General features: G+C 34.8%; 1 protein-coding gene across 1 annotated transcript in view; it reads right to left on the reverse strand.

Moving 5' to 3' along the window:
• Positions 1-5881: 5881 nt before the first annotated feature.
• Ano3 (anoctamin 3) overlaps positions 5882-24743 on the reverse strand; it is a 203189-nt gene continuing 184327 nt past the window's right edge. Inside the window, exons 21-27 of the mRNA XM_070032709.1 lie at positions 22418-22515; positions 16800-16933; positions 15457-15609; positions 12561-12708; positions 10575-10655; positions 10329-10434; positions 5882-8836 (exon numbers count right to left, since the gene is read on the reverse strand). Coding sequence (XP_069888810.1) covers positions 8654-8836; positions 10329-10434; positions 10575-10655; positions 12561-12708; positions 15457-15609; positions 16800-16933; positions 22418-22515 — 903 coding nt within the window. The 3' untranslated portion in view covers positions 5882-8653. The remainder of the gene's footprint in view (positions 8837-10328; positions 10435-10574; positions 10656-12560; positions 12709-15456; positions 15610-16799; positions 16934-22417; positions 22516-24743) is intronic.

Here is a 24743-nt window from a genome sequence, read left to right on the forward strand (position 1 = left end):
AGTTGCACAAAGAAACTGCTGTTCAACAAAGCAGTTTATGAATATAACTAATTTAAGTGTATGCCACCCCTTTCATGATTCTCTGCTACCTTTAATCTTTATTTAATCATACCTGCTACTCAAGCTGTTATGACCAAATACTAAAAATAATTCTTCTAAACTCCAGAGGAGAAAAACGGGGCTACAAATATGAGAAAAGTGAGAAACACATACATTTGAGAAGGAAGTAAAAAGGAACATGTTTAGGTACAACTGTAAATAAATGGGGGCAGAAATTCTGGAAACATTTTTGAGATTCAACCAAGCTAGTAATGATGTGAAAACTTGGCGATGCAATTAATTTTAGTGGCTAGGATATTCTTATAAATTGGGATACATACATATGGGTCAATCTCATATTGAAATATCGGCCATATCAAATTGACTTAATTACTACCTTGATAAAGAAAGAAGGAAAGAAAACCTTGAACATGATGAACTACTGTTACTGTGCATTTGTAGATATAGAAACAAGTATCTATGTATGTGTTCATACTAACACCTACATGAATGATTTGGAATGCACTTTAGGATTATAAACTTTCTCTTGCAATTGGACAAAAGTAGCATACACCACACAATTTTTCATTTTACTCAAAATTATCCAAAGACATCTCAATTTGTCAGTACTTTTTGTTGTTCCTTTTCACTGCCTAATTGTTAACATTTGTTATCAAATTCATTAAATGTCATAAAACCAGAAGGTATTTTTTATTATAGAAATGTCTCTATATTCCTTTTTATAAAGAAATCTCTGGAATAAGGAATTGACATTTCCAAGTGTTTTAAAAGTCAATGGAAAGAGTCTTTCTTATCTTTCCAAATGGAACAAATATGAAACATCTTCAGATAGGAATTCGTGGGAAAATTTTCTTTCATAGTGTGTAGAAACCACATCAATTGTGTGAAGAATTGGAAGGAAATTGAAGTCCACAGTCATTAGTTACAGTCATTAGCAATCTCAGAATCCTTCTCTTAACTTCGTCTGACCCTAAAAGTGGCAGCTTAGAATTTAATCAAGGATAATAGTTCAGGATTAGGTTTATCCAATGCTAAACTCAATTTGCATGCTGAGGATGAGATAAATTTATGGCTCTTTTGCCATAGAGAGACTAAACACAGTCTCAAAATATTATGCTTTAACTTGCTAAATCTTGGAATAATGTAAAACCAGCATAGTCTTGTAAATACAGTCACAGATGCTGACAAGAACAGGGGTAAGGGGGAAGGAAGTGTAGTTATAGAAATGGTAGGGATGGTAGGGGAAAACAAAGGAGCAAGCAACAATGCTTGATAAGAAATGTACTTATTACCTTGCTCATGTAATTGTAACCCTTCTGTACTGTATTTTCACAATTAAAAAACTTTTTGAAAAATTAAAAAAATTAAAAAAAGAATAAAACAAAGTTGCTTGAATGCTTCTTTCTCATGATTTCAACAAATTCATTGTGATGACTGATATTCTTTTTATTAGGAGTGATGAATTGAATTGAAATAATGTATCTTATGTTAAAATTAGTTTGGGTGCATTTTCTCAGGCATTTGGAGGTTGATTTTTAAATTTCAGTTTAGTCACTAATTAAAAGAAGCAAAAATTATTTATGCTTAATGGAATTTTTGTGAAGATTTAAGTCAATGACTGGTTCATTTAGAACATCCTATAATTCTAGTCTGTGGTATGTGAAGGAAATAGTGTTTAATTAATTGATTTTAGTTTTTCTCTTCAGGGTTTGAATTTTCTAAGAATATGGAACATTTAGTGCATTTTGAAAATAAAAAAATTATGATAAATATAAGGTATTTATTAAATATAATCCTATGTATTTCCTTAATGGTAGGTTTTAAGTTTTACTAATATTAATTTCCATAAAGTAATTTTTAAAATATTCTAAATTTCTAAAAAAAACACACAAAAATGTATTGCTGTAATACTTCAAATGCAGTACTTAACTTGTGGTTGAGTAACTGTCATTTTATACAGATGAATGAAATGCATCTCAAACCAAGTCTATAACTTAATACACAGCTGACAGAAACTGAGACTTCCAAACAACACAAGTGATTTGGATTTTCCTCTGCTTTAATTCAAATAATATTTTCTGAATATAGATTTTATTATTTTTGATCACATGGGCTAATAACCTTCCTTCTAAAGAACAAACATAGGCCTTAGGGCATTCAGAGAGTATTTATCAGAGATCCTTATTGAAATCTTCTTACGATATTGCAATCCTGATAAAACATTAGTTCAAAGATCAGAAGAACTAAAGGGATATTCCTTTGGTTGCTTAGAAATAATTGTCTTAAATTATTAGAATATTTATCTACATGTATATTTATATCTATATTTGAATATCTCATGTTCTTGCAAATCTGAATATTATAATAGCAAATCTGAATATTGTAATATATCTAGGATTCCTGTAGAATTACCCACTTTTATTTAACATTAGTAACTTTAAGTATAAACATTGTCAAGCAAATAAAATGTCTTTGATGATATTATTTATACCTATTAAAATATCAGAACATTTATTGTAACTCATAAGAACAGTAAATCATCCAATGGCTATTTTTACTTCTAATTCCTATAAACTATCAATGCAACTATTTCCTCTTTTTTTTTTTTTTTTTTTTTTGCCAGTCGTGGGCCTGAACTCTGGGCCAGGGTGCTGTCCCTCAGCTCTTCAGCTCAAGGCTAGCGCTCTACTACTTGAACCACAGTGCCACTTCCGGCTTTTTCTGCTTATGTGGTGCTGAGGAATCGAACTCAGGGCCTCATGCATGTGAGGCAAGCACTCTACCACTGAGCCACCTTCCCAGCCAGTATGTCCTCTTTTTTTTTTTAATAGTAAAATTGACTTTATTATCAACAAACCCATAGTAGAAGATATAAAAATGACTGAAAGAGGAATTTTTCAATGTAATATAAAACACTTTACAAAACAAAGAATAGTAAACACATATGTCTAGTTTTTATACTCAGTGGTAAGATCCTGAACAAGTTCAACTACATGAGGGACAAGACAGGGATGCCCACTTCCATGAGTTCTATGCAGCATTATGATGGAGGTCTTGGCTAGTGAAGCAACGTAAGAATAACCAACCAATCAGTCCAATAAGTACATGGATGAGTCGAAAACCCATAAAAACAAAAGAAAAAGTCAAATCCTCTGTACTTACAGATATGATAATCTTTAGTGTAGAGAATCTGTAGGATATCATATACATTGTTACTATCAATAATTTAGTAAATTAGTAAAGTCACAGGTTCTATGATTAATTTGTATAATTATTTGTCCATAGATATCATAGCACCATAATTTGAAAATAAGGTTGAAAACAATAACACATAGCATCTCTTAATCCAAACTCCTAAACAGCTTAATCTAGAACTGCAACTATTGTTATCACTAAAAATATTGTAAACACTAAAAATACACTTCTAACACTGTGCTCATAATGTTTGAAATATCAGGCATGACCTACAGAAGAAATGGGCTACATTCATAAATATTTGCTTGATCGCAATATGAGCTTGTGAGGATATCATCACAAATTAGAAAAATAACATTACTCAATGGAGGAAAGTGTTCACTGATAATGATATTTTGCATATCAAATTGCATAGGAAATTGCATAAGATGTTTTATATTTCTAAAAATTTTACATAGTTTTTCAAAAATTCTAGAAGCCTGGATTAGATTTAACATTGTATTTTCAGAACCAGTGAACTGTAGAATAAAAAATAAATAAAAGTTAGGACAATTATATAACTGGAACATAATTATTTAATATACTCCTTTTAAAATAAATACTAATTTAATAGCACTGGAGTTATCACTGTAAATTTTTTCAACAGGAGTGAGAGGCAAAATAGTCTACCCTAAAATCTTTTATGTATACTTAATAAATACAGGTCTATCAGTTGACCTGTGGAACATTTCATAACAGGCTTTGGCACACTCTATAACCACTTTTGTTCAGTGATTCAGGTAATGTCTAAAATATTTGGTCTACTTAGCTTGTAGGAAAGACACACTCAGATATAAAGACCATCTAATATGCAAATCTTAATTAGTTTTATAACCAAATAAAAGTTGTTACTACATACAAGGAAAAGTTATGTCTAATGATAGTTTTTGCATATATCACACTATCTGTCCTCAGGAATTTCTAGGAAAAATTCATGTATTATAGCAAACATATTTCCAAAATGTGTTTAGAAACATCTGTCCCAGTTACCTAATCTTCTTTTGACTCATGATCCAACTAGTATTGTGTGGTTTATTCATTTAAAGTTTTACAGTGAACTTTGATGGAACTAGAAACTGGAACTGGTCCCAGATATGAAGCAGTTCTTGATCAATCTAGCTATTATTTTTTTCTTCTTCAAATAAAAATGTTAGTATGGATGAGGCCAGGATATAGTGGATATAACATTTCTATTCCCTGGGAAAAAAGCCATCAAATATGGTCATGGTTATAACATTTCATATGAACACAAAGTCTGGCCATAGTATGACTGAATCAGGCACACCTCACACACTAAATGTGCTATTTATTATACAAAGTGTGTGACAACGTGTGTGTGTGTGTGTGTGTGTGTGTGTGTGTGTGTGTGTGTGGCATGTGTGTGTGTGTGTACACCTCCCTACCCTCCATCTTATTTGTCCCCAACTAAACAACTAATCAGCCAAGCATATCAGCTGATGAAGTCTACAGACAACCTGAATCTTGCATTTTTACCAACATATCAAAGAAGTCAAAGTTTAACCATAAACCACTCATCATCACTACAAAACCTTTAGTTAGCAGGAAGCTGGACTGATAAATGATTCAAGCTAAAGCTCCATTAATCTTTCCGTTGGTCTAAGTAATGTTGATCCAGACAACATTTTGAATAGCAATACATACAGGAAACACTTGATCTTCTATTAGAGACTTTTTTCCCCTAGTCTACCTATAAGAGTTCTCTTTGGACTGCTAAGAAAACCAGAATAATAAGATGCTACTTGATTTCATGTGTAAAACCTAGAATGACTCTTGAAGCTCATTCTAATGCAGCACTTTAAGGAAAAATTTAATAAGAATATTTTTACCATACTACAAATGAGTAGAATGTACCTCACAGACAGGAACTGTTGATTCTTATACAAAGTAGGAGACTGTGTGTGTGTGTGTGTGTGTGTGCATGCACACAAGTGCACAAGTGTGTACATAGCCTGAGCCTTACCTCTCCCTTGTTGAACAACTAATCAATCAAAAAGAATATCATTTAATTATGCAGGCAACTAAACGTTCTATTTTAACCATCAAAGAAACAAGGATCAGTTGATATCTTTTGATGTCTTTCGTGTATAATTCCCTTGCCCAGACTTCCACCTTGGCATGCAATATATCTGAGCTAAAATTCCTGTTCCAGGGACATCATATTGGTGATTGATGAGAAAGATTATGGGTGTAAAAAAGTAAGAACTTATATGCATTAGAAGTCCTTATCCTCAAAGATGCAATCAAGTTTTTTCTCTCATCAGGTCATAGCACAAATGTTATTAGGACTAGTAGAATATTCCCCTCCCACTTTAACGTGAAACATGGCAAAAATAGTGATAATCTTATCAGAAACTAGCCAAGCTGTATAAGAATAGGATAAGTTTCTGAATGAATCAGAATCTATTACTTTGGAGTACTATTGAATGAGTAATCCTCCCTTCCCTTTACATATCCAACAAGTGTCAATTTTGTATTCATGAAAACCAACAGAATTACATTTAACATACCAATTATAGTAAAAAAAGTGAAATACCAAAGCAAATGATAATTTATTGAGTGAAAAAATTGTATTCATTCCATTGTACAACAGATTGTACTAAGAGTCACTTTGGAAGGAAGTGCAGCATTCAGAAGTTGCATGTCAACATGCAGTCACTCAGCAGCATTTTATCTAAACGTGCATACACAGACTCACACAGTTACAGAGTATTTCAGCTATAATCTAGAGTGATTTTCCACACATTGAACTGTGAAATCTCTTCAAGCCCTGGGCAACTTGTCAAGGCAGACTGCATGCACATAATGATTAGTATTTGCTTAAAAAGACAAGATAGAATATGAAAATATATAAGCAGCATTCATGTAGTACAGAATTCCTGAGAATAGTGTATGCTACAAACTTTGAAAGATAACATTTATATGAAAAAGAAGATAAAAAACATTTCTCTTGACTAAAGCAGAGTCATCTAAAACTAACATCCTGTGAGGGACTGTGGGTATTTTGTTGTCACTATAAATGAAGGCAGAGCTAGGTTTTATTACAGTTACACAAAGACTTCAATAGATTTTTTTCATCTACTTTGCACATCACTTTAAAATTTAGGGAAGCCATTTTCTGCACTAGCCAATTACAATTCTCATTAAAATATCTTTCTTTGCATATCAATGAATATGATTTAAACATGATGGAGCTGTAAAAAATTGGAAAGAGAAGAACTCTCAAAGACAAAAAATATAGGGTTTTTTTTGCTGTACTGTAAGACAAATCTCTGTTTTATTTCCTTCATTTGTAAAAATATATACTAGGTCAACATAGAGAATATTTATACTTAGGTATAGGTATACATTTAATTAGCAAATAAAAGGAAATGGAGTGCTACAGAAAAAGAGGAGTTTGACATTTCCTCGAAGAGTTAGTGGTCTTGTAGTATAATAGAAATAGAAGAATCTGCTGCAGCAAGGATTTCTGAGAGAATCTCCTTCCTTACTTTGTTTTGAGGATTGAACCCAGGGCCTCGTGAATGCTAGACAAGTGCTCTATCACTGAGCTGCAGACTCTTTCACTCAGAATCACAGGGACTGGTAGGGAAGTTAATATTCTTGACAAACTTATGAAACAACCATTATTTATTAGCTTTACTCAGGAGTAAATGAAGTTAAAGTCAACCAAACAGTTTAAGTGTTAAAGTTATAAAAAATAGTTTTGTAGTAAGTGAAAATGTAATTTCCCTAATAAAATATACTACCATGTACCATAACTTAATTTCTATTGCTCCTAATCTGGTCTTTTAAATTGGCGAAATAACTGTGCTCGGCATAATTGGAAAAAAATGAATTGAGAAAATAATCACAATTATAATAATTATATAAAAGTATGTGTGTGTGATTTCCCACACTGTTCCTAGAAGGGGAATACTTAGCTATCCTCCTCTAACAAGGAAAATGTCTTGATTTTTACATATATTCCTGTCTTTCTCTCCCTCCCCGCTGGCTTATGCCTCCTCTGGACTTCCTGTAGTTGGGTGCCCTATCATTCCTGTTCTAGCAGTCTGTGAACAGACAGAGTTGACAGGGAAATGCCATATAAGATAAAATTTATGAAAGAAAAATTCCATATGAAATCAAATTTGACGTTGTTTCTCAAGAGTTTTCAAAAGTAAGCCACGTCAATTTGTCAAAGAAGTAATAAGTGGAAACGTTTTGTCAGTGATGAAAAAGTAAAATTCGTTTATACGAACAATATAGATGTCTAGACATGCATATTTTTCACTGAGTAATAATTAAGAGTGCACATTGTAGAAAAGGACAAGTGCTGCTGAAACATCTGGCTTTGGGTTTCCAGAATGGACAAGATTCAAGAACATGCTGTGTAATTGGTCTCAGAGCTGCATAAACTGGAATGCACTACCTAACGTCAAGTTGTGGATATATAAGGAAAATCAACATATGTACAGGTAAAATTATGTGTGGTTTGTAATGAAATATCCTATAAAATAACCTTCAGCAATAAAATAAGGATTGGCTGTGTTTTAAATGATATAAGAATAGCCATTCATATTTTCTAAGTATTCTAATAGCAGTTAGTATAAAAATGTGCAATGCAACTGGCTGTGTCATTGATTAACAGGCTTGAATGTAGCCAAAGCAAGAGGATATTATTTTCAATATGCGGTGGGCTTTGTTTTGTTTTGCTTTGTTTTTGAACCTTAGGTTTTGGGTTTGACTATAAAAGATGATGTGCAACTCATCAAACTGCATAGTTGATGTAAAGCAGCAGCATAAATTCTGTGACATTGGTCCACATTTTCAACAAGAGTCAAGGCAATTTCTGCCAACCTGTAAGCTGAAGGGATATGGCATTCTGGTTCAAAGGCAATAATTGAATTAAGTCATTTCTTATGATCACCTCAAGGACAACGAAATTTCCAAAATCGGATTAGTAGGTAAGTGAAGACCACATAATACTCCAAGGCATGCCTGAGCTGTGGCCATTTACGTGGAAATCTGTCTTCAGCGACCTTACCACCACTCTTTCCATTACATTGCAATGGACAGAAGGGGAGATCTCTAAACAGCTCTGCTCCCTGAAGGCCTGCTCTGAGAATTGGATCCTGGCTTCCTACAATGTCAGTCTATCCCTGTTTTTAATCATGAATCACTTTTTTTTTCTTCCATTAATGTGTAAACATTCCAAATTCCCAAGACTGATGTGATACATTTCCAAGCAGTATTAAATATATGGTTTGTTGAATAGACCTTCCTAGATAACATCTACATTTCAAGTTATAGTCATGGCTTTACACTAATTGTGCCACCTCTACTGGGCAACAGGTAGGAACTAAGGCCATTCGTGGTGAACAGGCTGACCACTTTTTCTCCGTTGTTGTTGTAAATGCTCTAATTCAGCTTCATACATCATTTCTTGGACTAAGTACTTCTCTCGTCGTATTCGTTCATGAAGGCCTTTAGGCACATCTGGAATCAAGTATGCGATGAATGACTTAATCCCAAAAACAAGGTGCTGCAAACGTAAGAGTAGAAAGTATACATTTCAAAGATTCTGAAAAGCCAGTTACAAAACAAAATAATCACGAACACTGTTGCATTTGTCTGAAATAGAGCATCAGAACTTAGTTTACAGCATTAATATTTGCAAAAAATATGTTAGGAATACTACTGCTCTCTTCTATTACATTAGCATCAGAAAGTAGCAGAGAACTGCTTACTATTTTACCCTATAAATAACAGCATAATCTTAAATCCATGCCTGTAAAAGCCTTACATAGGCAATACTATTATAATACACTGTCATAGACATAAATAAGATCATATCTAGTAAACACTGATGCCCAATAGATTATGACACATACAAACCATACAAACTATACCTGTGATGCTGAGGTTAGACCTCAATCCCCAACATATTAATTTTTCAGAATCTCTATTAAAAATTTAAACATTACCATGACTTCTGTTAGGTATTTTATGCCTTTGATATCATTCTTCTACACTTACACACTTACATTTTAAAAATAAATTCATGAAAGTATTCCTTTTTTAAATGGAGAAGCAAAACTCAAAAGCCAGCAAGCATAAGATTAAATACTGATGTAGAATGAGACTGCTTGACCTGAATTTTTCTGGCACTCAGTAGCTAACCTTTAGCAACTACTATACACTCTATTGCTTATTTGGAGAATGCTGATAAGAATAAGACCTCTTAAAGTTTGGTGTAAGGGTTAAATGACTGCACATTTGTGAAGGGATTAAAGAACACTTGGCAAGATGTAACAATTATTGCTCCCTGTCCTATCAGTGAATCTTTATTGTTGTTTTCTATAAAGAGTAGGTCTTTTAATTTCTCAGAAAGGAGTAAGAACAATGTGATACTGATAACTTGGTGCAATCTGTGCAAGAAGGCGTAGGGATTTCAGTAGACAATCATCTCTTTGTATGGAGAAGAATACAAGGTATTTTGTTTGGGCTTTTGACTGTATTGCAAAGTGGATCATAGTGAAGCAGGTTATATTCTACAATGTAAAATGATCAGGAGATTCTTCTCTGACCATTTAAATATGTAATTTGTAAAATGACCCAAGAGTGTGCCTGAAGCCTATAAAAATGCAAATTATGGTCAAAGCTGTTTGTTCAGGAATTCAGGTTTCTATCTTATTTACTAGATATGGATCCTTTCATCTAATTATGATTATCATCCTTTCCTTTTTGGGCTTGGCTACTGGGAAGCTCATAACTAGGAGCCTCAAGCATTGTCAGTTCAACTGTGCAGTAGTTTCATTTGCACATATCTTCTGACATAAATAGCCACTAGCATCCATTAATACATTATTCAGCTCTTGTTCTTAGGAACTTGTTATCATGATGACATTGAATCTGATGCTTTTATTCAGACTTTTCTTGGAAGTCAGCATGAACCTGATTTCAAAGAGGTAACTGATAGTAGGAACTGGAAACACATTCACTCAGAGTAATTTTCTCCTGAGTTTATGACTAACCTCAAACACAATAATGAAGGCCAGTCGAGCAGCAAGGATGTGCCAGTATTGTAAGGTAAACTCGTAGGGTTTGGAACTCCAAGGTGGGCCTCTATAGTCTCGGTACCTGAAATCCATGAGAACTCAGAATGAAAAATAGAACAAAAGGTAGAGGCCTGAAAGTTTTATTGGGTTCATTTACACGCAGTAGGGAAAAAATGCAATGCTGAAATCAAAGGAAAGACACTGTAAGTTAAAAATAAATACCTGCAATAACCAGATTTTCCCATACCAAGCTCACTCAGGTTAAAGAAAGATAGGCTGTTGTTGACATAACCCTTTAAACAACTGAAAGAGACAAAAAGAAAAGGATTGTGTGATTCAGAGATCGTATAAATTTCTACTACGAGTTCTTCATTAGCTGTGATGGAATCTTCTAAATGTCATTATTTCTTGCATTCTAACTATACACTAGAACATCTGCTATTTTGTTCCATCCCTAACTCTTACCAAATAGGTAATGATACTTGAGACTTTGCCTTGCCTTTCTCTCCCTATAGTTCCTCTCTTGCCTTTCTCATTAGTTAACTTCTTTGAAATATTATTCTAAGTGTCATCCATGTCCGCTCTAGACCACACAAGTTATCATTTTTACAATTTCTCTGCTGCTATTTCTCTCTTCACCACCATCTTGTTTTTCTGTCATCTTGCTCTGAAAATTTCTAATCTGAATGAATCTACCCCAGTTGAACTGCTAGATGCACTGAAATAACAGAATATCCCTCTGAATGTGTGGTGTCAGTCAATTAAAAGTCCTCCACCTCTTTCCTTGAGATTACCCTTCATCTCTAGTCCTTGAATATTGGAGGACTCAGATGCTGTCCATGTGCAAGCCAGATTCTGAAAGGTAGTTATTTAGCCAATCTCATCTTTACCTACCACTAGGTGGCAATAAAGCTACTAGGAAATAATGTCTGAGAGGGCCATTACACAAGCCTACTATATATTTCAATTTCTTAAAATCTGCTTATAAACCAATTTGAATTAAGGGAAAAGGTGGACTTTTGTTTCGTTCACTATTAATTTTGGAGCAACCATGTTCATGTGGTATATTACATTTCAGAAAACTTTATCTTAGATATCATTTCTTAGTCATAAGGAAGTGATACTTTCTGTCATGAACCAACCAAGTCAACTGAATGGTGTAAATTTTAGACAAAGGAAGAATTAAATCTAAATCTTAAGATGGCTGATTGAAAATGCCTTAAGATCTGCAGCATGTAAAATAAAACAATCCCTTTATCATTACTATCTCTCATTGAAATATTGGGATGTTTGCGTTCAAAGGTGTTGCAGTGTTCTGAGAAAGCATCAACTTATCAGCTGAATTCAGAGCTCATCTCATTTTAAACCAAGGTTCATCCCATTGGGACACATGACCTGTGTCCTGCTCAGCCACATGCCCAAAGCTCTTGGAGGGAGGAGGAGTTTCTCATATCATGATTCTTCTGTCACTATTCACTCTTCTACTGATCTCCAGCTACAATGCTTTCTTATGGGACTCTAGTTCTGTTGTGTTCTCAAGATCTAGTGCCCTCTTGAGTACTCACTTATGCCTTTCAATAAAAAAGATCTGGAAAAACATGCACTAACTAAAGAAATGGTTTTAGACTACGTGACAAGTGGAGATAATTTTTGGTTGTTACAGCTTGGGGAATATGATGTGTTATGGAGATGTACTAAGTAGAATTTGGGCATGCTGCAAAAGAACCCATATTCTTCTTCAAAAGAACCACATGCTTTAAAATATCAATAACTCAGAGGCTGATAAACATTAACATAAAGTATGAATTTTAACATGCTAGACCTCAACCCACCCCCACCCCCCAGGCAGTGCATTAATTTGGGAAATCATAGGTTGCAGTCTTTTCTTGTTTTGAATTTTCTCCAACTATTAACTATGTCCACCTGTGTGAGCTTCACATTCCATCTATACAGTGAGAAGATTGTATTGGATAAAACCTGAAGTCTCTTGCAGTTCTAGAACCTGACTTATAGCATTTTGATATTAGCATGAGAGATTCTAAAATCATTTGCTGTACAAACACATTTTTATTAACCTACCTGATATCTAATAAACAGAAAGTAAATGCAATGATCTTAAATGTTGCTTTTAATGGTCACAGAACAAAAACTCTCATTTTAATGACACCCATAAAACCAATGAGGAAAATGTGTAAATTTCAACCTTACTTTTCATTCTGTCCTGAATGATTAGCACAGGGGCCATATTTGTATTCATAGACAAAACGTGGGATGTAGTCAGATGTAATAGCAATTACGAAAGCATTGGTGATCACTGCCAAAATACCGATTCCTTCCAGAATTCCAAGCCAGATACCTGGTGGGGAGAAAGTTTAACTATAATGCATAAAAACGAACAATATGAGCTGGATATAGGTGGCTGGTTTCTATAATCCTAGCTACTCAGGAGGCTGAGATCTGAAGATATGGGTTCAAAGACATCCCAGGCAGAAAAGTCCATGAGACAATTATCTCTAATTAACCAGCAACAAGCTAGAAGTAGAGGTATGGTCAGGTAGTAGAGGGCCAGCTTTGAGAAGAAAAATAAGCAAGCAAGTGAGGCCCTGAGTTTAAACCCCAGGAAAAAATAGAAAATTATGAGAACCATCACATCAATCTTGCTCCTGTCAAAGCCACAAGTCTGTCCTTTATTTGCTTTTTAAGTACTATATCTAGCTCCAGACATTGTATCTGTTTATATACTTTTTTCTACAAGTGGAAGGTAGAAGCATCTAAAATGTTTGAAAAGTTAAATTCTTTCAGGCCTGGGTTTAGATCTGTAATAATGAGACATGAACAAGTGTCTTAGATATTTCAAAGCCTGAAAGAATTAATTGAGACAATAAAAGCAATAAAAATCTTTAAGCGCTTCATGGTTGTATATGCTGAGAAATATCTACATTTACTCTTAATTTTCTTTTGAAATTTTTTTTCAAATATTTTTAAAGTAAAATATAAAAACAATAACCCAGTTTGGTATTAAGTAATAAGGTATTAGTTGATATTTTCTCCCTATTAGAATGTCAAGCTTGTATTATATAGACACACACAAAAGCTTCACAGTTATATGAAGATTCAATATACTATTGATTATAATCAAAACTGGTATTTCAAGTGGGATTAAACTTAGATTTTAAAATTTTAATAAAAATGTCTGGGAAAAATATTCAAATGTGCTAAGGTAACTGGATAGCAGGAGAACTTTCTTCACTGTCTTGTGTTTTCAATTTTTTAATAATTTTATTAAAAAATTAAATAATATACATTTATTATTATAACCATGGGACCTATGTTTCTTTGGGCCTGGCTTACTTCACAAAAAAAAGTCATTTTGGAGGTTTGGAATATGTGTGTGAGTAAAATTAAAAAGTAAACTATTAAGTATTAGCTACACACATATATATATATATGTTTTTATATGTTTAGCTAATATTTTATTTAATACCATATAGATACTATACATATTCTAAACTAGAAAAAGAATAATGAAGAATTGCATTAAAATACACTTGGACTTTCTATAATAAAACTACATGTAAGTTAACTAGTATACACAGTAGGTAGATTAATGAGACAAATGAACTAGAGAAATATAGCTAAGTTTTTTTTTTTTTTTGTCAGTCATGGGGCTTGAACTCTCGGCCTGGGCACTGTCCCTCAGCTCTTCAGCTCAAGGCGAGCGCTCTACCACTTGAGCTACAGCGGCACTTCCGGTTTTCTGGTGGTTTATTGGAGATAGGAGTCTCACGGTCTCTCCTACCCGGGCTGGCTTTGAACTGTGATCCTCAGATCTCAGCCTCCTGAGTAGCTAGGATTACAGGCGTGAGCCACCAACACCCGGCTAAATATAGCTAAGTTTATGTAAAATTTAGCAGACAATAATAGAGACATTCAAATACATCCCATATATATATGTGTGTGTATGTGTGTGTGTATATATATATATATATATATATATATATATATATTACTTATTAGATAGTTTGGGGGAAATGAAGCATTTGAATGAAACTGATTCAATTTGATAAATATCAAATTCAATACAGATTAACAATTTAAATAAAATCATAAAATGCCAACAGGGGACAAATAAATAATAGCAGAATATCACACAGAAGCAATAAAGACACAAAAATAAAAACACTGAGTGAAAAAAATTGTTGTTGGAGACAGTGATCACCAAATTGCACATAATAACCAAAGTGCATACACAGAAAAGGAAAAATACAAGTATTTATAGCCTCATAGTAATAAAAGTCCAAATAAATTATAAAATGGTGATTTTTTTCCCACTTCAAATTTCAAGAAAACCATTTTTAGAAATCCTTATTGTGCCAAAAACTGGGAAAATTCACACTCCTACACTTCAAAGGAGAGCAAACTGGCACAAAATTTCCAGAAAACGTATTTTTAACTTTGAATAAAAAATGTAAATGTACCTGATGTATGGAAAGGTGTTCCAGTCAGGAAATAATCTATGCTCAAAGATGCTCACCTCGGTGTTGTTAGAGACTGAAGTCATCTAACTATATCTAGAGTGCTGATCTGGAAAAGTTCCAGCACTTCATAGAATTCTTTGCAGCAATCAGAAAGAATGAGTCAGAACTATACTTACTGGCGTTGAAAATATTCTTGAATTCTTTTAATTACACATGAGCTTATGAAATAGCATGTTTAATAGGAAAAGACTCTAAACTTAGAATTCATTGTATTCCTTTCTTAACTGTAACTGTTAAATCAGATATAGTTAATAAGCAGCCCCACAATAGAAATCCTTTGGTGCTAAGATCCAGTCATGTCATCTTCGTCCATTTGGGTTGCTACAGCAACAACCCAAAACTGAATAATTTGTAAAGAACAGAGATACATTTTTCACCAATCCAGAGGCTTGAGACATCCAAGATCAAGGCAGTCTCAGGTTCCCTGGGTAGTGGGAGTCACATTCCTTGCTTCTAGCATGCTCTGCAGGTAGTAGCCATTGTGACTCACATGGCAGAAGGCTGGAAGGCAAAAAGGGTACGAGCACTGTCCTCACATAAAATAACATTTAGCTTTTCAATCTTACCTATGTCAGTTGCTCGGGCTGGCAGAGGCCTTCGCCACTGGGTTACAAATTTATATGCATCTAGTCTTATTTCGATGATATTGTTTAACAAAGCCAAAAGAGGGGCCAGAGGAAAAGCCGCAACAAAGATCGTGGTAAAACCAAACTGCAAAACTGTAAAAGGAGAACACTGGTGAGTTAATAACATCATGTATTTACTGTCCCAAAAGGGAGAAGTTTACAGAGATTGCCTCTAATTCTTTGCAGAGATAATAAATATGCTTATCTAATTTTGTAGATGAGGAAGCATAAGCTCAAAAGTGTTGAGCAGATTTGCAAAAGAATACATGGCTAGAAAATACTAAAAATTATATAATAAGAATATTAAAAATCAGATCTAATGGAGTAAATCTACGTGCTATTTGCTTCCATATAACATGAAGCAAAAGAAAGAGAGAAAGAAAATGGAAAGGGTGAAGATGGGAAATAGCATGGGGTGAACTGAAGAGTAGGAAAAGGAGAGAGAGATAGAGAAAAAAAAGGGGTAAGACCGGGAAGTTAGGGCCTGCAAAGGGACTCAAAGTAACTACAGACATCTTGTCTTTTTTATACATAAGAAAAATGGATCAGTAATTCTGGTAGTTATCAGTAATCAATCCATAATTCTAATAGTAATCATGAGAATCTTTTTTCTTTTCCCCTGTCTTTCCTTCCCTCTCCTCCCCCTCCTTTCTTCTCTTCTCTCCTCATCTTGTCAGTACCAGGGTTTGAACTCAGGGCCTCCAGCTTGCTCAGCTTGCTTGATTAGCTGGTGCTATATTACTCGAGCCAAACCTGCAGACAGCATTTTGCTGCTTAATCTTGGAGATAGTGTTTTGTGGACTTTTCTGCTCAGACTGCTTCTGTACCTAGATCCTTCAGATCTCAGCCTCTTTAGTAGCTAGGAGTATAGATATATGTGTGTATAAACATTTTTCTCAATGAAATTTTTATTAAATCCAGCTGCTTCAAGAATCATATATATATCTGAAACAGCTTGATTTAACAAAAATTTCATTGGGAAATATTACTCCATGTGAGCAGGATATTATCCTTCTTTATAAAAGTATTCAGCTTTACTTCATTTCATCAACATATTGTCAAATGGTAGGTGTTCCATCATAAGAAGAATGTTCAGTTTGTGCAAATACTATAACTCCTTTTGAAGTAAACATGTGGGCTCTGGCTCTTTTGAGTGACGTTACAGATGGGTTTTAGTGTTCAGGGTGTGCGTAGATGAGTTTCTTTCTTGAAGAAAAGCCTATGTGAAGTAAATAGACAACATCAAATCGGCCAGTTAGTTTTGCAGACTATCAGATCTTTACCCATTTCTAAGTACTCATCCATCAGTCCATGAATGTTCATAGGCTGCAGATTCCAGTCATTTTCCCACTGAGGGATGGAAGCATCTTGTATTCCTCGCTTGATTTTATGTCTTGACCACCAGTTCTGGATCAACCTGTGTGATAAGACAGACCAAGGACTTGTCAGCTCTTACTCCAGCTTCCAGTGAATATTTTATGTGTCATTAGGAAAACAGAAATACCAACTACCATTGAATTACTTTCGGTATTCCTGGGAAGTGAAGCTATTCAGTGTTTCAACATTTTTAAAAAGCATCAAATCTCAACTTTAAAACATTGTACATGTCTAAGGGTCTCAAAAGCAAATTTGAAAAGCCTTAACAAGAGATAGTAGACCCTCGCTTTATCTCAGACCTGATAAAAATATAACTATTTACAGAAATTCTTTGCTATGAATTAAGAAGCTCCTTAGTATCAGATAAAGAAGCATCCATGTTTATGATTTCTTTTCCCATCTCCATCTATAAAAGTACTTAAACTCCTCTGTGGCTCTTTGTGATTGGCTCTGAGCTTTTCACTGCTTATAAACCAATATTTTCTGGGCTATGCTCTGAGATACCTGAATAAAATTGTGTTCTACATAAAAAGAAAAACTGGCTGGAAAGGTGACTTGGTGGTAGAGTGCTTGCCTTGCATGCATGAGGCCCTGGGTTCAACTCCTTAGCACCAAATAAGCAGAAAAAGCCAGAAATGGCACTGTGGCTCAAGTGGTAGAGTGCTAGCCTTGAGCTGAAGAGCTGAGCGACAGCGTTCAGACCTCATGACAGACAAAAATAAATAAATAAAATAAATAAAAATAAAAGAAAAAGAAAACCTGAGCTCTAGATAATATTTGAAGAGATCTAAGATTCTAGTTCCCATCCCAAAATGCAGATGTATCAACTCACTTGAGTTTATAAACGTGAGAAGGCCAAACATAAGTGATCATGTTCTCCTATACTACAAGGAAGAAGAGTTGCCTGCAATGGATCTGCTGATGTGACACTATTTATCCATCTTAAAAAAGAAGTAACAAGCTGAGTGCTAGTGTTTCATACCTGTAATCCTAGCTATTCAGAAGACAGAGATCTGAGGATCTTGGTTCAAAGCCAGCCACGCCAGCAAAATCCCTGAGACTCTTATTTCAAGTAACCACCAGAAAACCAAAAGTATCACTGTGGCTCAAAGTGGTAGAGTGCTAGTCTTAAGAAAAAGAGCTCAGGGACAGCTCCCAGGCCCAAGTTCAAGCCCCACGGTCAGGCCCAGAGTTCAAGCTCCACGACCGACAAAAAAAAAAAAAAAAAAGGAAAAGAAAAGAAAAGAAAAAGAAAAAGAAAAAGTAACAACAGTCTTTCCCCATAGCTAGTAAGATCAATAGAAAACCCACAGTCTGGAAGAAGATCTTCAGTAGCCATACACAGACAAAGGACTCATATCTAAAATATACTTAGAACTCAAAAAATTAAATCCCCCAACAACAAATCATCAAAGAAACAACTGCCCCAATAATAACTGGGTTAAAGATTTAAAGAGAGACTTCTCTGAAGAGGAAATAAGAATGGGCAATAGACACATGAGAAATGTTCAACTTCTCTAGCCATAAAAGAAATGCAAATCAAAACAACATTGAGATTCACCCCAGTTAGAATAGCTATAATCAAGAACTCTAATAAACAACAGATGCTGAAGGGGATGTGGACAGAAGGGAACCTTACTGCATTGTTGGTGGAAGTGTATACTTGTTCAACCACTTTGGAAAGCAGTATGGTGGTTCCTCAAAAGACTCCACATAGAGCTCCCCTATGACACAGCAATCCCACTTTTGGGCATTTACCCATATGATCAGAAACAACACCATACTAATGCTACCATCACAACTATGTTTATCACAGCATTATTCACCATAGTTAAGATGGAACCAACTCAGATGCCCCTCAGTAGATGAATGGATCAAGAAAATGTGGGATACACACACACACACACACACACACACACACACACACATCATGGAATTCTATGCCTCCATTAGAAAGAATGACACTGCTCCATTTGTTAGGAAATGGAAAGACTTGGAAAAAAAATCATATTAAGTGAAGTAACCCAGTCCCCCCAAAAAAATTTAGTTCCCAAGGTTTCCGTTATTTGCAATAATTAGTATTCATATAGGATAATTTTATCATATGAGATGAAAAGCTCAAAAGCCATGTACACATGACCATATAAGATGATGCTAAGTGAAATGAACCCCAAGATATGGACACAAGAGGTCTGTCTTTATTGTTATTGTTTTAAATGTACCATGTGATTTTTTTTGATTGTTGTTGTTTCCTTTGTATGTTCTTTCCCCTATGACATATCTCTTATTGTCACTGTACTTGATTTTGGTACCCTCATCTTGTATATACATTTGTCTAATTTAGGGAGTGAAAGGGGAATAACAAAATGCTGAAACAAGGGCGCAGGATGACCCATTGCAACAATCATACCCACAGGATAGTTGGAAAGGAACTTTACAACTTCGGGTGAGGGAGGTGGGGGTCAGGGAGCGGAGGGATACTGGGACAACATCAAGGAAAGGGGTAACATTGATCGACAAGTAATATACTCATTTCCTTACTCATGTAACTGTAACCCCTCTGTACAGCATCTTTACAATAAAATAAAATTAAAACAAATAAAAAATAGCCTTTCCCTAGCTGAGGAATGGTCCTGAAATTTTGTGATTTAGAAATATTCTGTTGTGTTTAAGTTGCTTCTCAGTATTGAATTACTTAAGAACTTAGTGTCTTCTCGAAAGTGGGCATCCTATGAGTTTAAATTCCAGTACTGCAAAAATAAAAATAAGAATAATTTTTTAAAAATTTAAAAAAAATTTGACAAAACTACTTCTAGACTGAGGAATGAGGTGAGCCTCACCAGAACTCTGTGACTAGCATTCCATACAGTTTAATCTTAGTAAGCCATGGGCCTGAAGCCCTAGTGGCATTTGCAAGAGCACCCAGATCGAAACCTGAAGTATTAGGCAGTGTTCTAATGGGAGTACCGTGGAGCTTGCTTTTGGAGTCTCATGAAGATGAAAGGGGTCTGGAGTTGAGAACTGAGGCAGACTGCTTGTTCCTATTTTTGCATTTCTATTCTTGGTTTTGCATAAAGGATTACACGAAGAAAGAGAATTTTGGTTTAAAAGTGTGAAAAACCACTGCTTTGATGACTGAATCTATTCCTGCTACATGTTCTTTAACAAGGCCTTTATCTAGGTGCTGGGAAAATAGCTGCAGAATGTTTTCTGCTATGGGGACTTTCCTATTTACCTGATGTATAAGATCCAGAGGACTGCTCAAGTGGGACAATGGTTAAAACATGTTTCTGAAGTACCTACTGTCTCCTATTCTAACTAATATGTCAAAGATAGGTACACAAAAAATAGTGTGGGCCCTCCAACCTCTATCTCCACTCTCTTTTCCATCTACAACAGATTTTTAAAAATTTGCTCTGAATATTGAGAATTTGTATAAAAAACTCATTTCATAAAAATGTTATGTTGCCAGACATCTGTGGCTCATGTGTTACTCAGGAGGCCGAGATCTGAGGAATGCTCTTCAAGGCCAGTCTGGACAGGAAAGTCGGTGAGACTTTTATCTACAATTAATCATCAGAAAAATGGAAGTGGCACTCTGGCTCAAATTATATAGACTGGTCTTGAGCAAAAAAGAGCTCAGAGCTCAGGCCTTGAGTTTAAGACTTACAAAGCAATAAAAATAAAATAAAATAAAACTTTGGCTAGGGCAGGGGGAGTACCAGGGGGGAGGGGGAAGGCGGGGAGATGGAAAGGGATGGGAAGGGGAAACAAAGGAGGAGGTATCAATGCTTGATAAGAAATGTACTCATTTCCTTCCCCATGTAATTGTAACCCCTCTGTACTGTATTTTCACAATAAAAAAAGTTATGTCATGCTGGTCATGGTGGCTCAAGTCTATAATTCTAGCTTTTTGCAAGGTGGAGATTGAAGGATCACAGCTCAAGGCCAACATGAGCATAACATTTCATGACACTTCGTGGCATTTAGTAGTTAGGCACAATGGAACATGTTTAATAACTAGCAGGTGGGAGGTGGGGTGGGGGGATAAAGGGGTGCCATGCACCTGCTATCCCTGCAACAAAGGAAAGCACAAATAGTAAGATAGCAATCTAGGCCAGCCCAGGAATAAAGTGAGACTCTCTTTTGCAAATAACTAATGTGAGAAGGGGCTGGTAGAGTGGTTTAAATGGTAGAACACCAGCTTAGCAAGCATGACACTTTGAGTTCAAACCTCAAGACTGCCTAAAAAAATCATTCATGATTGAAGTTTTAAAAAAATGTGTTGGATCATCTCACAAATCTCAGTGAAGTGAAATAATTTGTAAGTAAAATTAGCAAGGAAGAGAGAAGGAATTATAATCCAATCTAGGTTATTCTGTGTCTATATTCTAAGATGGCTAGTAATTTAACCAGTATTTCATGGGCAGATTTCAGACTGAGTATCACTCCTCTGCACTCCAAGTCTCAGCTTAAGAATGTTCTTAATTTGTTACATAATGTGAAAAAAAGGCAAAATAATATTAACTGACTAAATAAAAAGTATTTGAATCATCAATTAACTGATAAAGTTTTTCTCCATAGTAAGTAAAATTATACACAATAGGTTTTAGCCTTTGGTAGATCAGGTTTTAGAAGGTCAGTATCACATTGTGTTAAATATCTTCTGTTTAGGTGTCTTTTAATGCAATAGCTATGTTAATATGTGCAAAACTGGACATCCAGCATCTCTTCAAGTTTTTATAGATAGCTAAGTTATCCAGTCCATTCTGTTTTAATGATTTGAGGGGATGGTGAGGGAAGAAAAGAAAGATTACAAAAAAGAGTTCTCGAGATTGCTTAAGCATTTTTTTGAGTGTACGTATTCTCGAAGGGTTAGAATTCTATAGAACAACAATTAGGACATCAATACTCTTGTTCTATCCATAGACAAAACAAGTCAGAACTTTTTTCCCCTGTACTGGACAGGTACCAGTGGCTCACATCTGTAATTGTAGCTGCTCAGGAACCTGAGATCTGAAAATTATAGTTTGAAGCCAGCCCCTGTCAGGAATGTCCATGAGACTCTTATCTGCAATTAACCAGGAGAAAAACAGAAGGGGCATTGTGGCTCAAAGTGGTAGAGCTCTAGCCTTGAGCACAAAAGTTCAGGGACAGCACCCAAGCCCGTACGCCACATGACAGACAAAAAAAAAAAAAAAAAAAAAAAAAAAGAATCTATACTATCAATATTTGAAAATACCACCAGGTGTCTTAAGGTGATGAACAAGTTCTTGTACATCTATTAACACTTTCATTCCTTGAGTTAGGTATAACTGTTGGACTCTTCGTGGAGATGTGAAAATTGAGGCTCAGTAATAATTAACCAACACCCAGTCATATATCTAGTAAGGAGCAGAGAAAGAGCTTAGCCTTGGTCTGTCTTTTTAACTGCCAACCCTACATTTTTTTAAATCACTTAGCACACCTTGTCAATCTTCCTTCATAACTCCACAAAAGACAGGTTTAAAAACAACATACTCACGGGTATCCCAGTTCCATAAAGTTGTTCCAGATTTGCTTCAAGAACATTATGACTCCCATCTGGAGGCAGAGGTCTATCAAACAGCCACTAGGATGGCACTGGAATAAAATGAGAAGCATAACAGTGATCTTGCTTCTGAGCAAGCTGGCTTAAGAGTCTTGTCTGTGAGCTGTATAGTAAATTCTCAAGCTGTGTAGTCAAACCTATTTCATGGATTAAAAAAAAACAGTTCTATATACACAAAAGAAACAGCATATGTGAGGATATTTGGTAGAGAATTTTTCAGCAATTATACTGACAAAATCATAATGGCAACTACAACAAAGTACTTACTATCTTCCAAACTCTGGTTAGGCATGGTTACATTTAATAATTACTATGGAATATTATATATCCTTAAGCTTGGGGAACTAATTAATAATTCTATGACATAGATATGATATATTGCTTTCATATCTTTTTGTATTTCAGGATAATTTAGAGTACCCAAGAGTTTTGAAAATTGCCATCTAGCTGGTTATTATGTGGAATGTCACAAAATCTGTGTTTATCTGATGTCTTTATCATATTAAGACTTGGAGTTATATGTTTTGGAAAGCCAAACACAGGAATGAAAGGTCACTTTCATTATATCATACCAGAGCTACAATATATCAGAACATAAGCAATGATTATTAATCATTAATTAATGGATGCAGTGTTTTCCAGGGTTTACTCATAAACCCTACTTTTTTGTCATTTTTCTTTCATATCCGTAGAAGTAAGTCCCTAATTCTCCCCCATTCTACTGATGAGGGAGGTATTAAATATTTTCTCTTGGGGAGAGAATATCTACGTAGTATAGAATGCATGGTGAATGCATGCAACAAAATATTTTGCTGGTATTATTCCAATTTTTCTCCTCTACCCTTCTTTGCTTTTCTAGATTTTCAATAAGTAGATAGTTGAAACACACACACACACACACACACACACACACACACACACACACACACACACACACACACACACATGCAATTTCAAGGAACATTGAAATCAATTCATTTTCCTTAAAAACTATATAGGAGAAAAACAAAGGAAGGGGTAATAATGCTCCACAAGAAATGTACTCATTATCTTATTGATGTATCTGTAACCTCTCTGTACATTATCTTTACAAGAAAATAAAATTTTAAAAAAACTATACTCTAGCAGACATTTTAAGTGGGAAAGAATGGATTTGTTCCTTTAGAAATGGGTTCATGTCCTGCTCATGAGGATAACAGTCTCTATAGATTTGATCCAGAGTTTCTATTTCTATCAAAATGGTACGTGAGGGACTTCAAAAGGAACAAACAATCAGGATATGAACAGAAGCTGTTCCAGCCCAGTAACTTAACAGTCTAATCTGAGCCAAAAAGAAAGTTTGCCAGTGGTCACAGTTCATGGAAGTTTAAATTCTCCCATCCAAGCAAATCTCTTCCTTCCAGGATGGATTTAGAAACCATTTAACTCTGTCAAATACATCTTAAAATGAATTTAGTATAATGTTTGAAGCTAAATAATTGTTAAACCAGAGGAGCAGATCACAACTACAAACAAGCCATTCATTTTTGAGGAGACATAGAGATAAAATCACTACCCAATGTCACTCAAAATTGACTTATTTGGGGAGAGGGTGTGTCACCTGCTACTAATGCATTGCTCTTGAATTCTGTTCTATGAATAAATTACACATGCCATATGTATAATTAGGTATGTTGATAATTTGGTATTTGTGTTAGTTTAGCATGAATATATTATTATATGAGACAGAAAATTGGAGATATTCATAAGACCATGTGCTTGGATCCTTGCCTGAAAAGACTAGGCCAAAGTAAAGATGCTTGAAGATAGGCCGTTTATAGCTTGGTTTATATAAAGCCTTGATGGATTTGTGATTTATAGGGAAGATGTTTTTGGGTTATGAGTACAAGCCAGCTCTTCCCTACCCTAAAACATACTTAGTAAAAACTAACCCTCACTTAGAATGTAAATCAAGGCCTTGGATGCATATATGGAAGACCCACACACATGCCAACTGCACCATTCCAAAGTCGTATAATCATGGACAGACAAAGCTGAGTGCTTTCACAAATCTTATTTAGTGCTTAGTGTTTAGTATTTACTGCTTAACCTATCTTAGTATTTTTATCCTAATTGTAACTTACATGTATGAGGCAGAGAAATCTATTATCTAAATAAATTTTATTTTATTATTCATTTATTCTTATTTATTTGTATTTTTCATTAAATTTATTTTATTTATTTATTTTACTTAGGTTATTTTGATTTTTTATTATTATTA

Source organism: Dipodomys merriami, unplaced genomic scaffold (genome assembly GCF_024711535.1).
Source record: "Dipodomys merriami isolate MVZ:Mamm:240054 unplaced genomic scaffold, mDipMer1.0.p SCAF_21, whole genome shotgun sequence".
NCBI lineage: Eukaryota > Metazoa > Chordata > Mammalia > Rodentia > Heteromyidae > Dipodomys > Dipodomys merriami.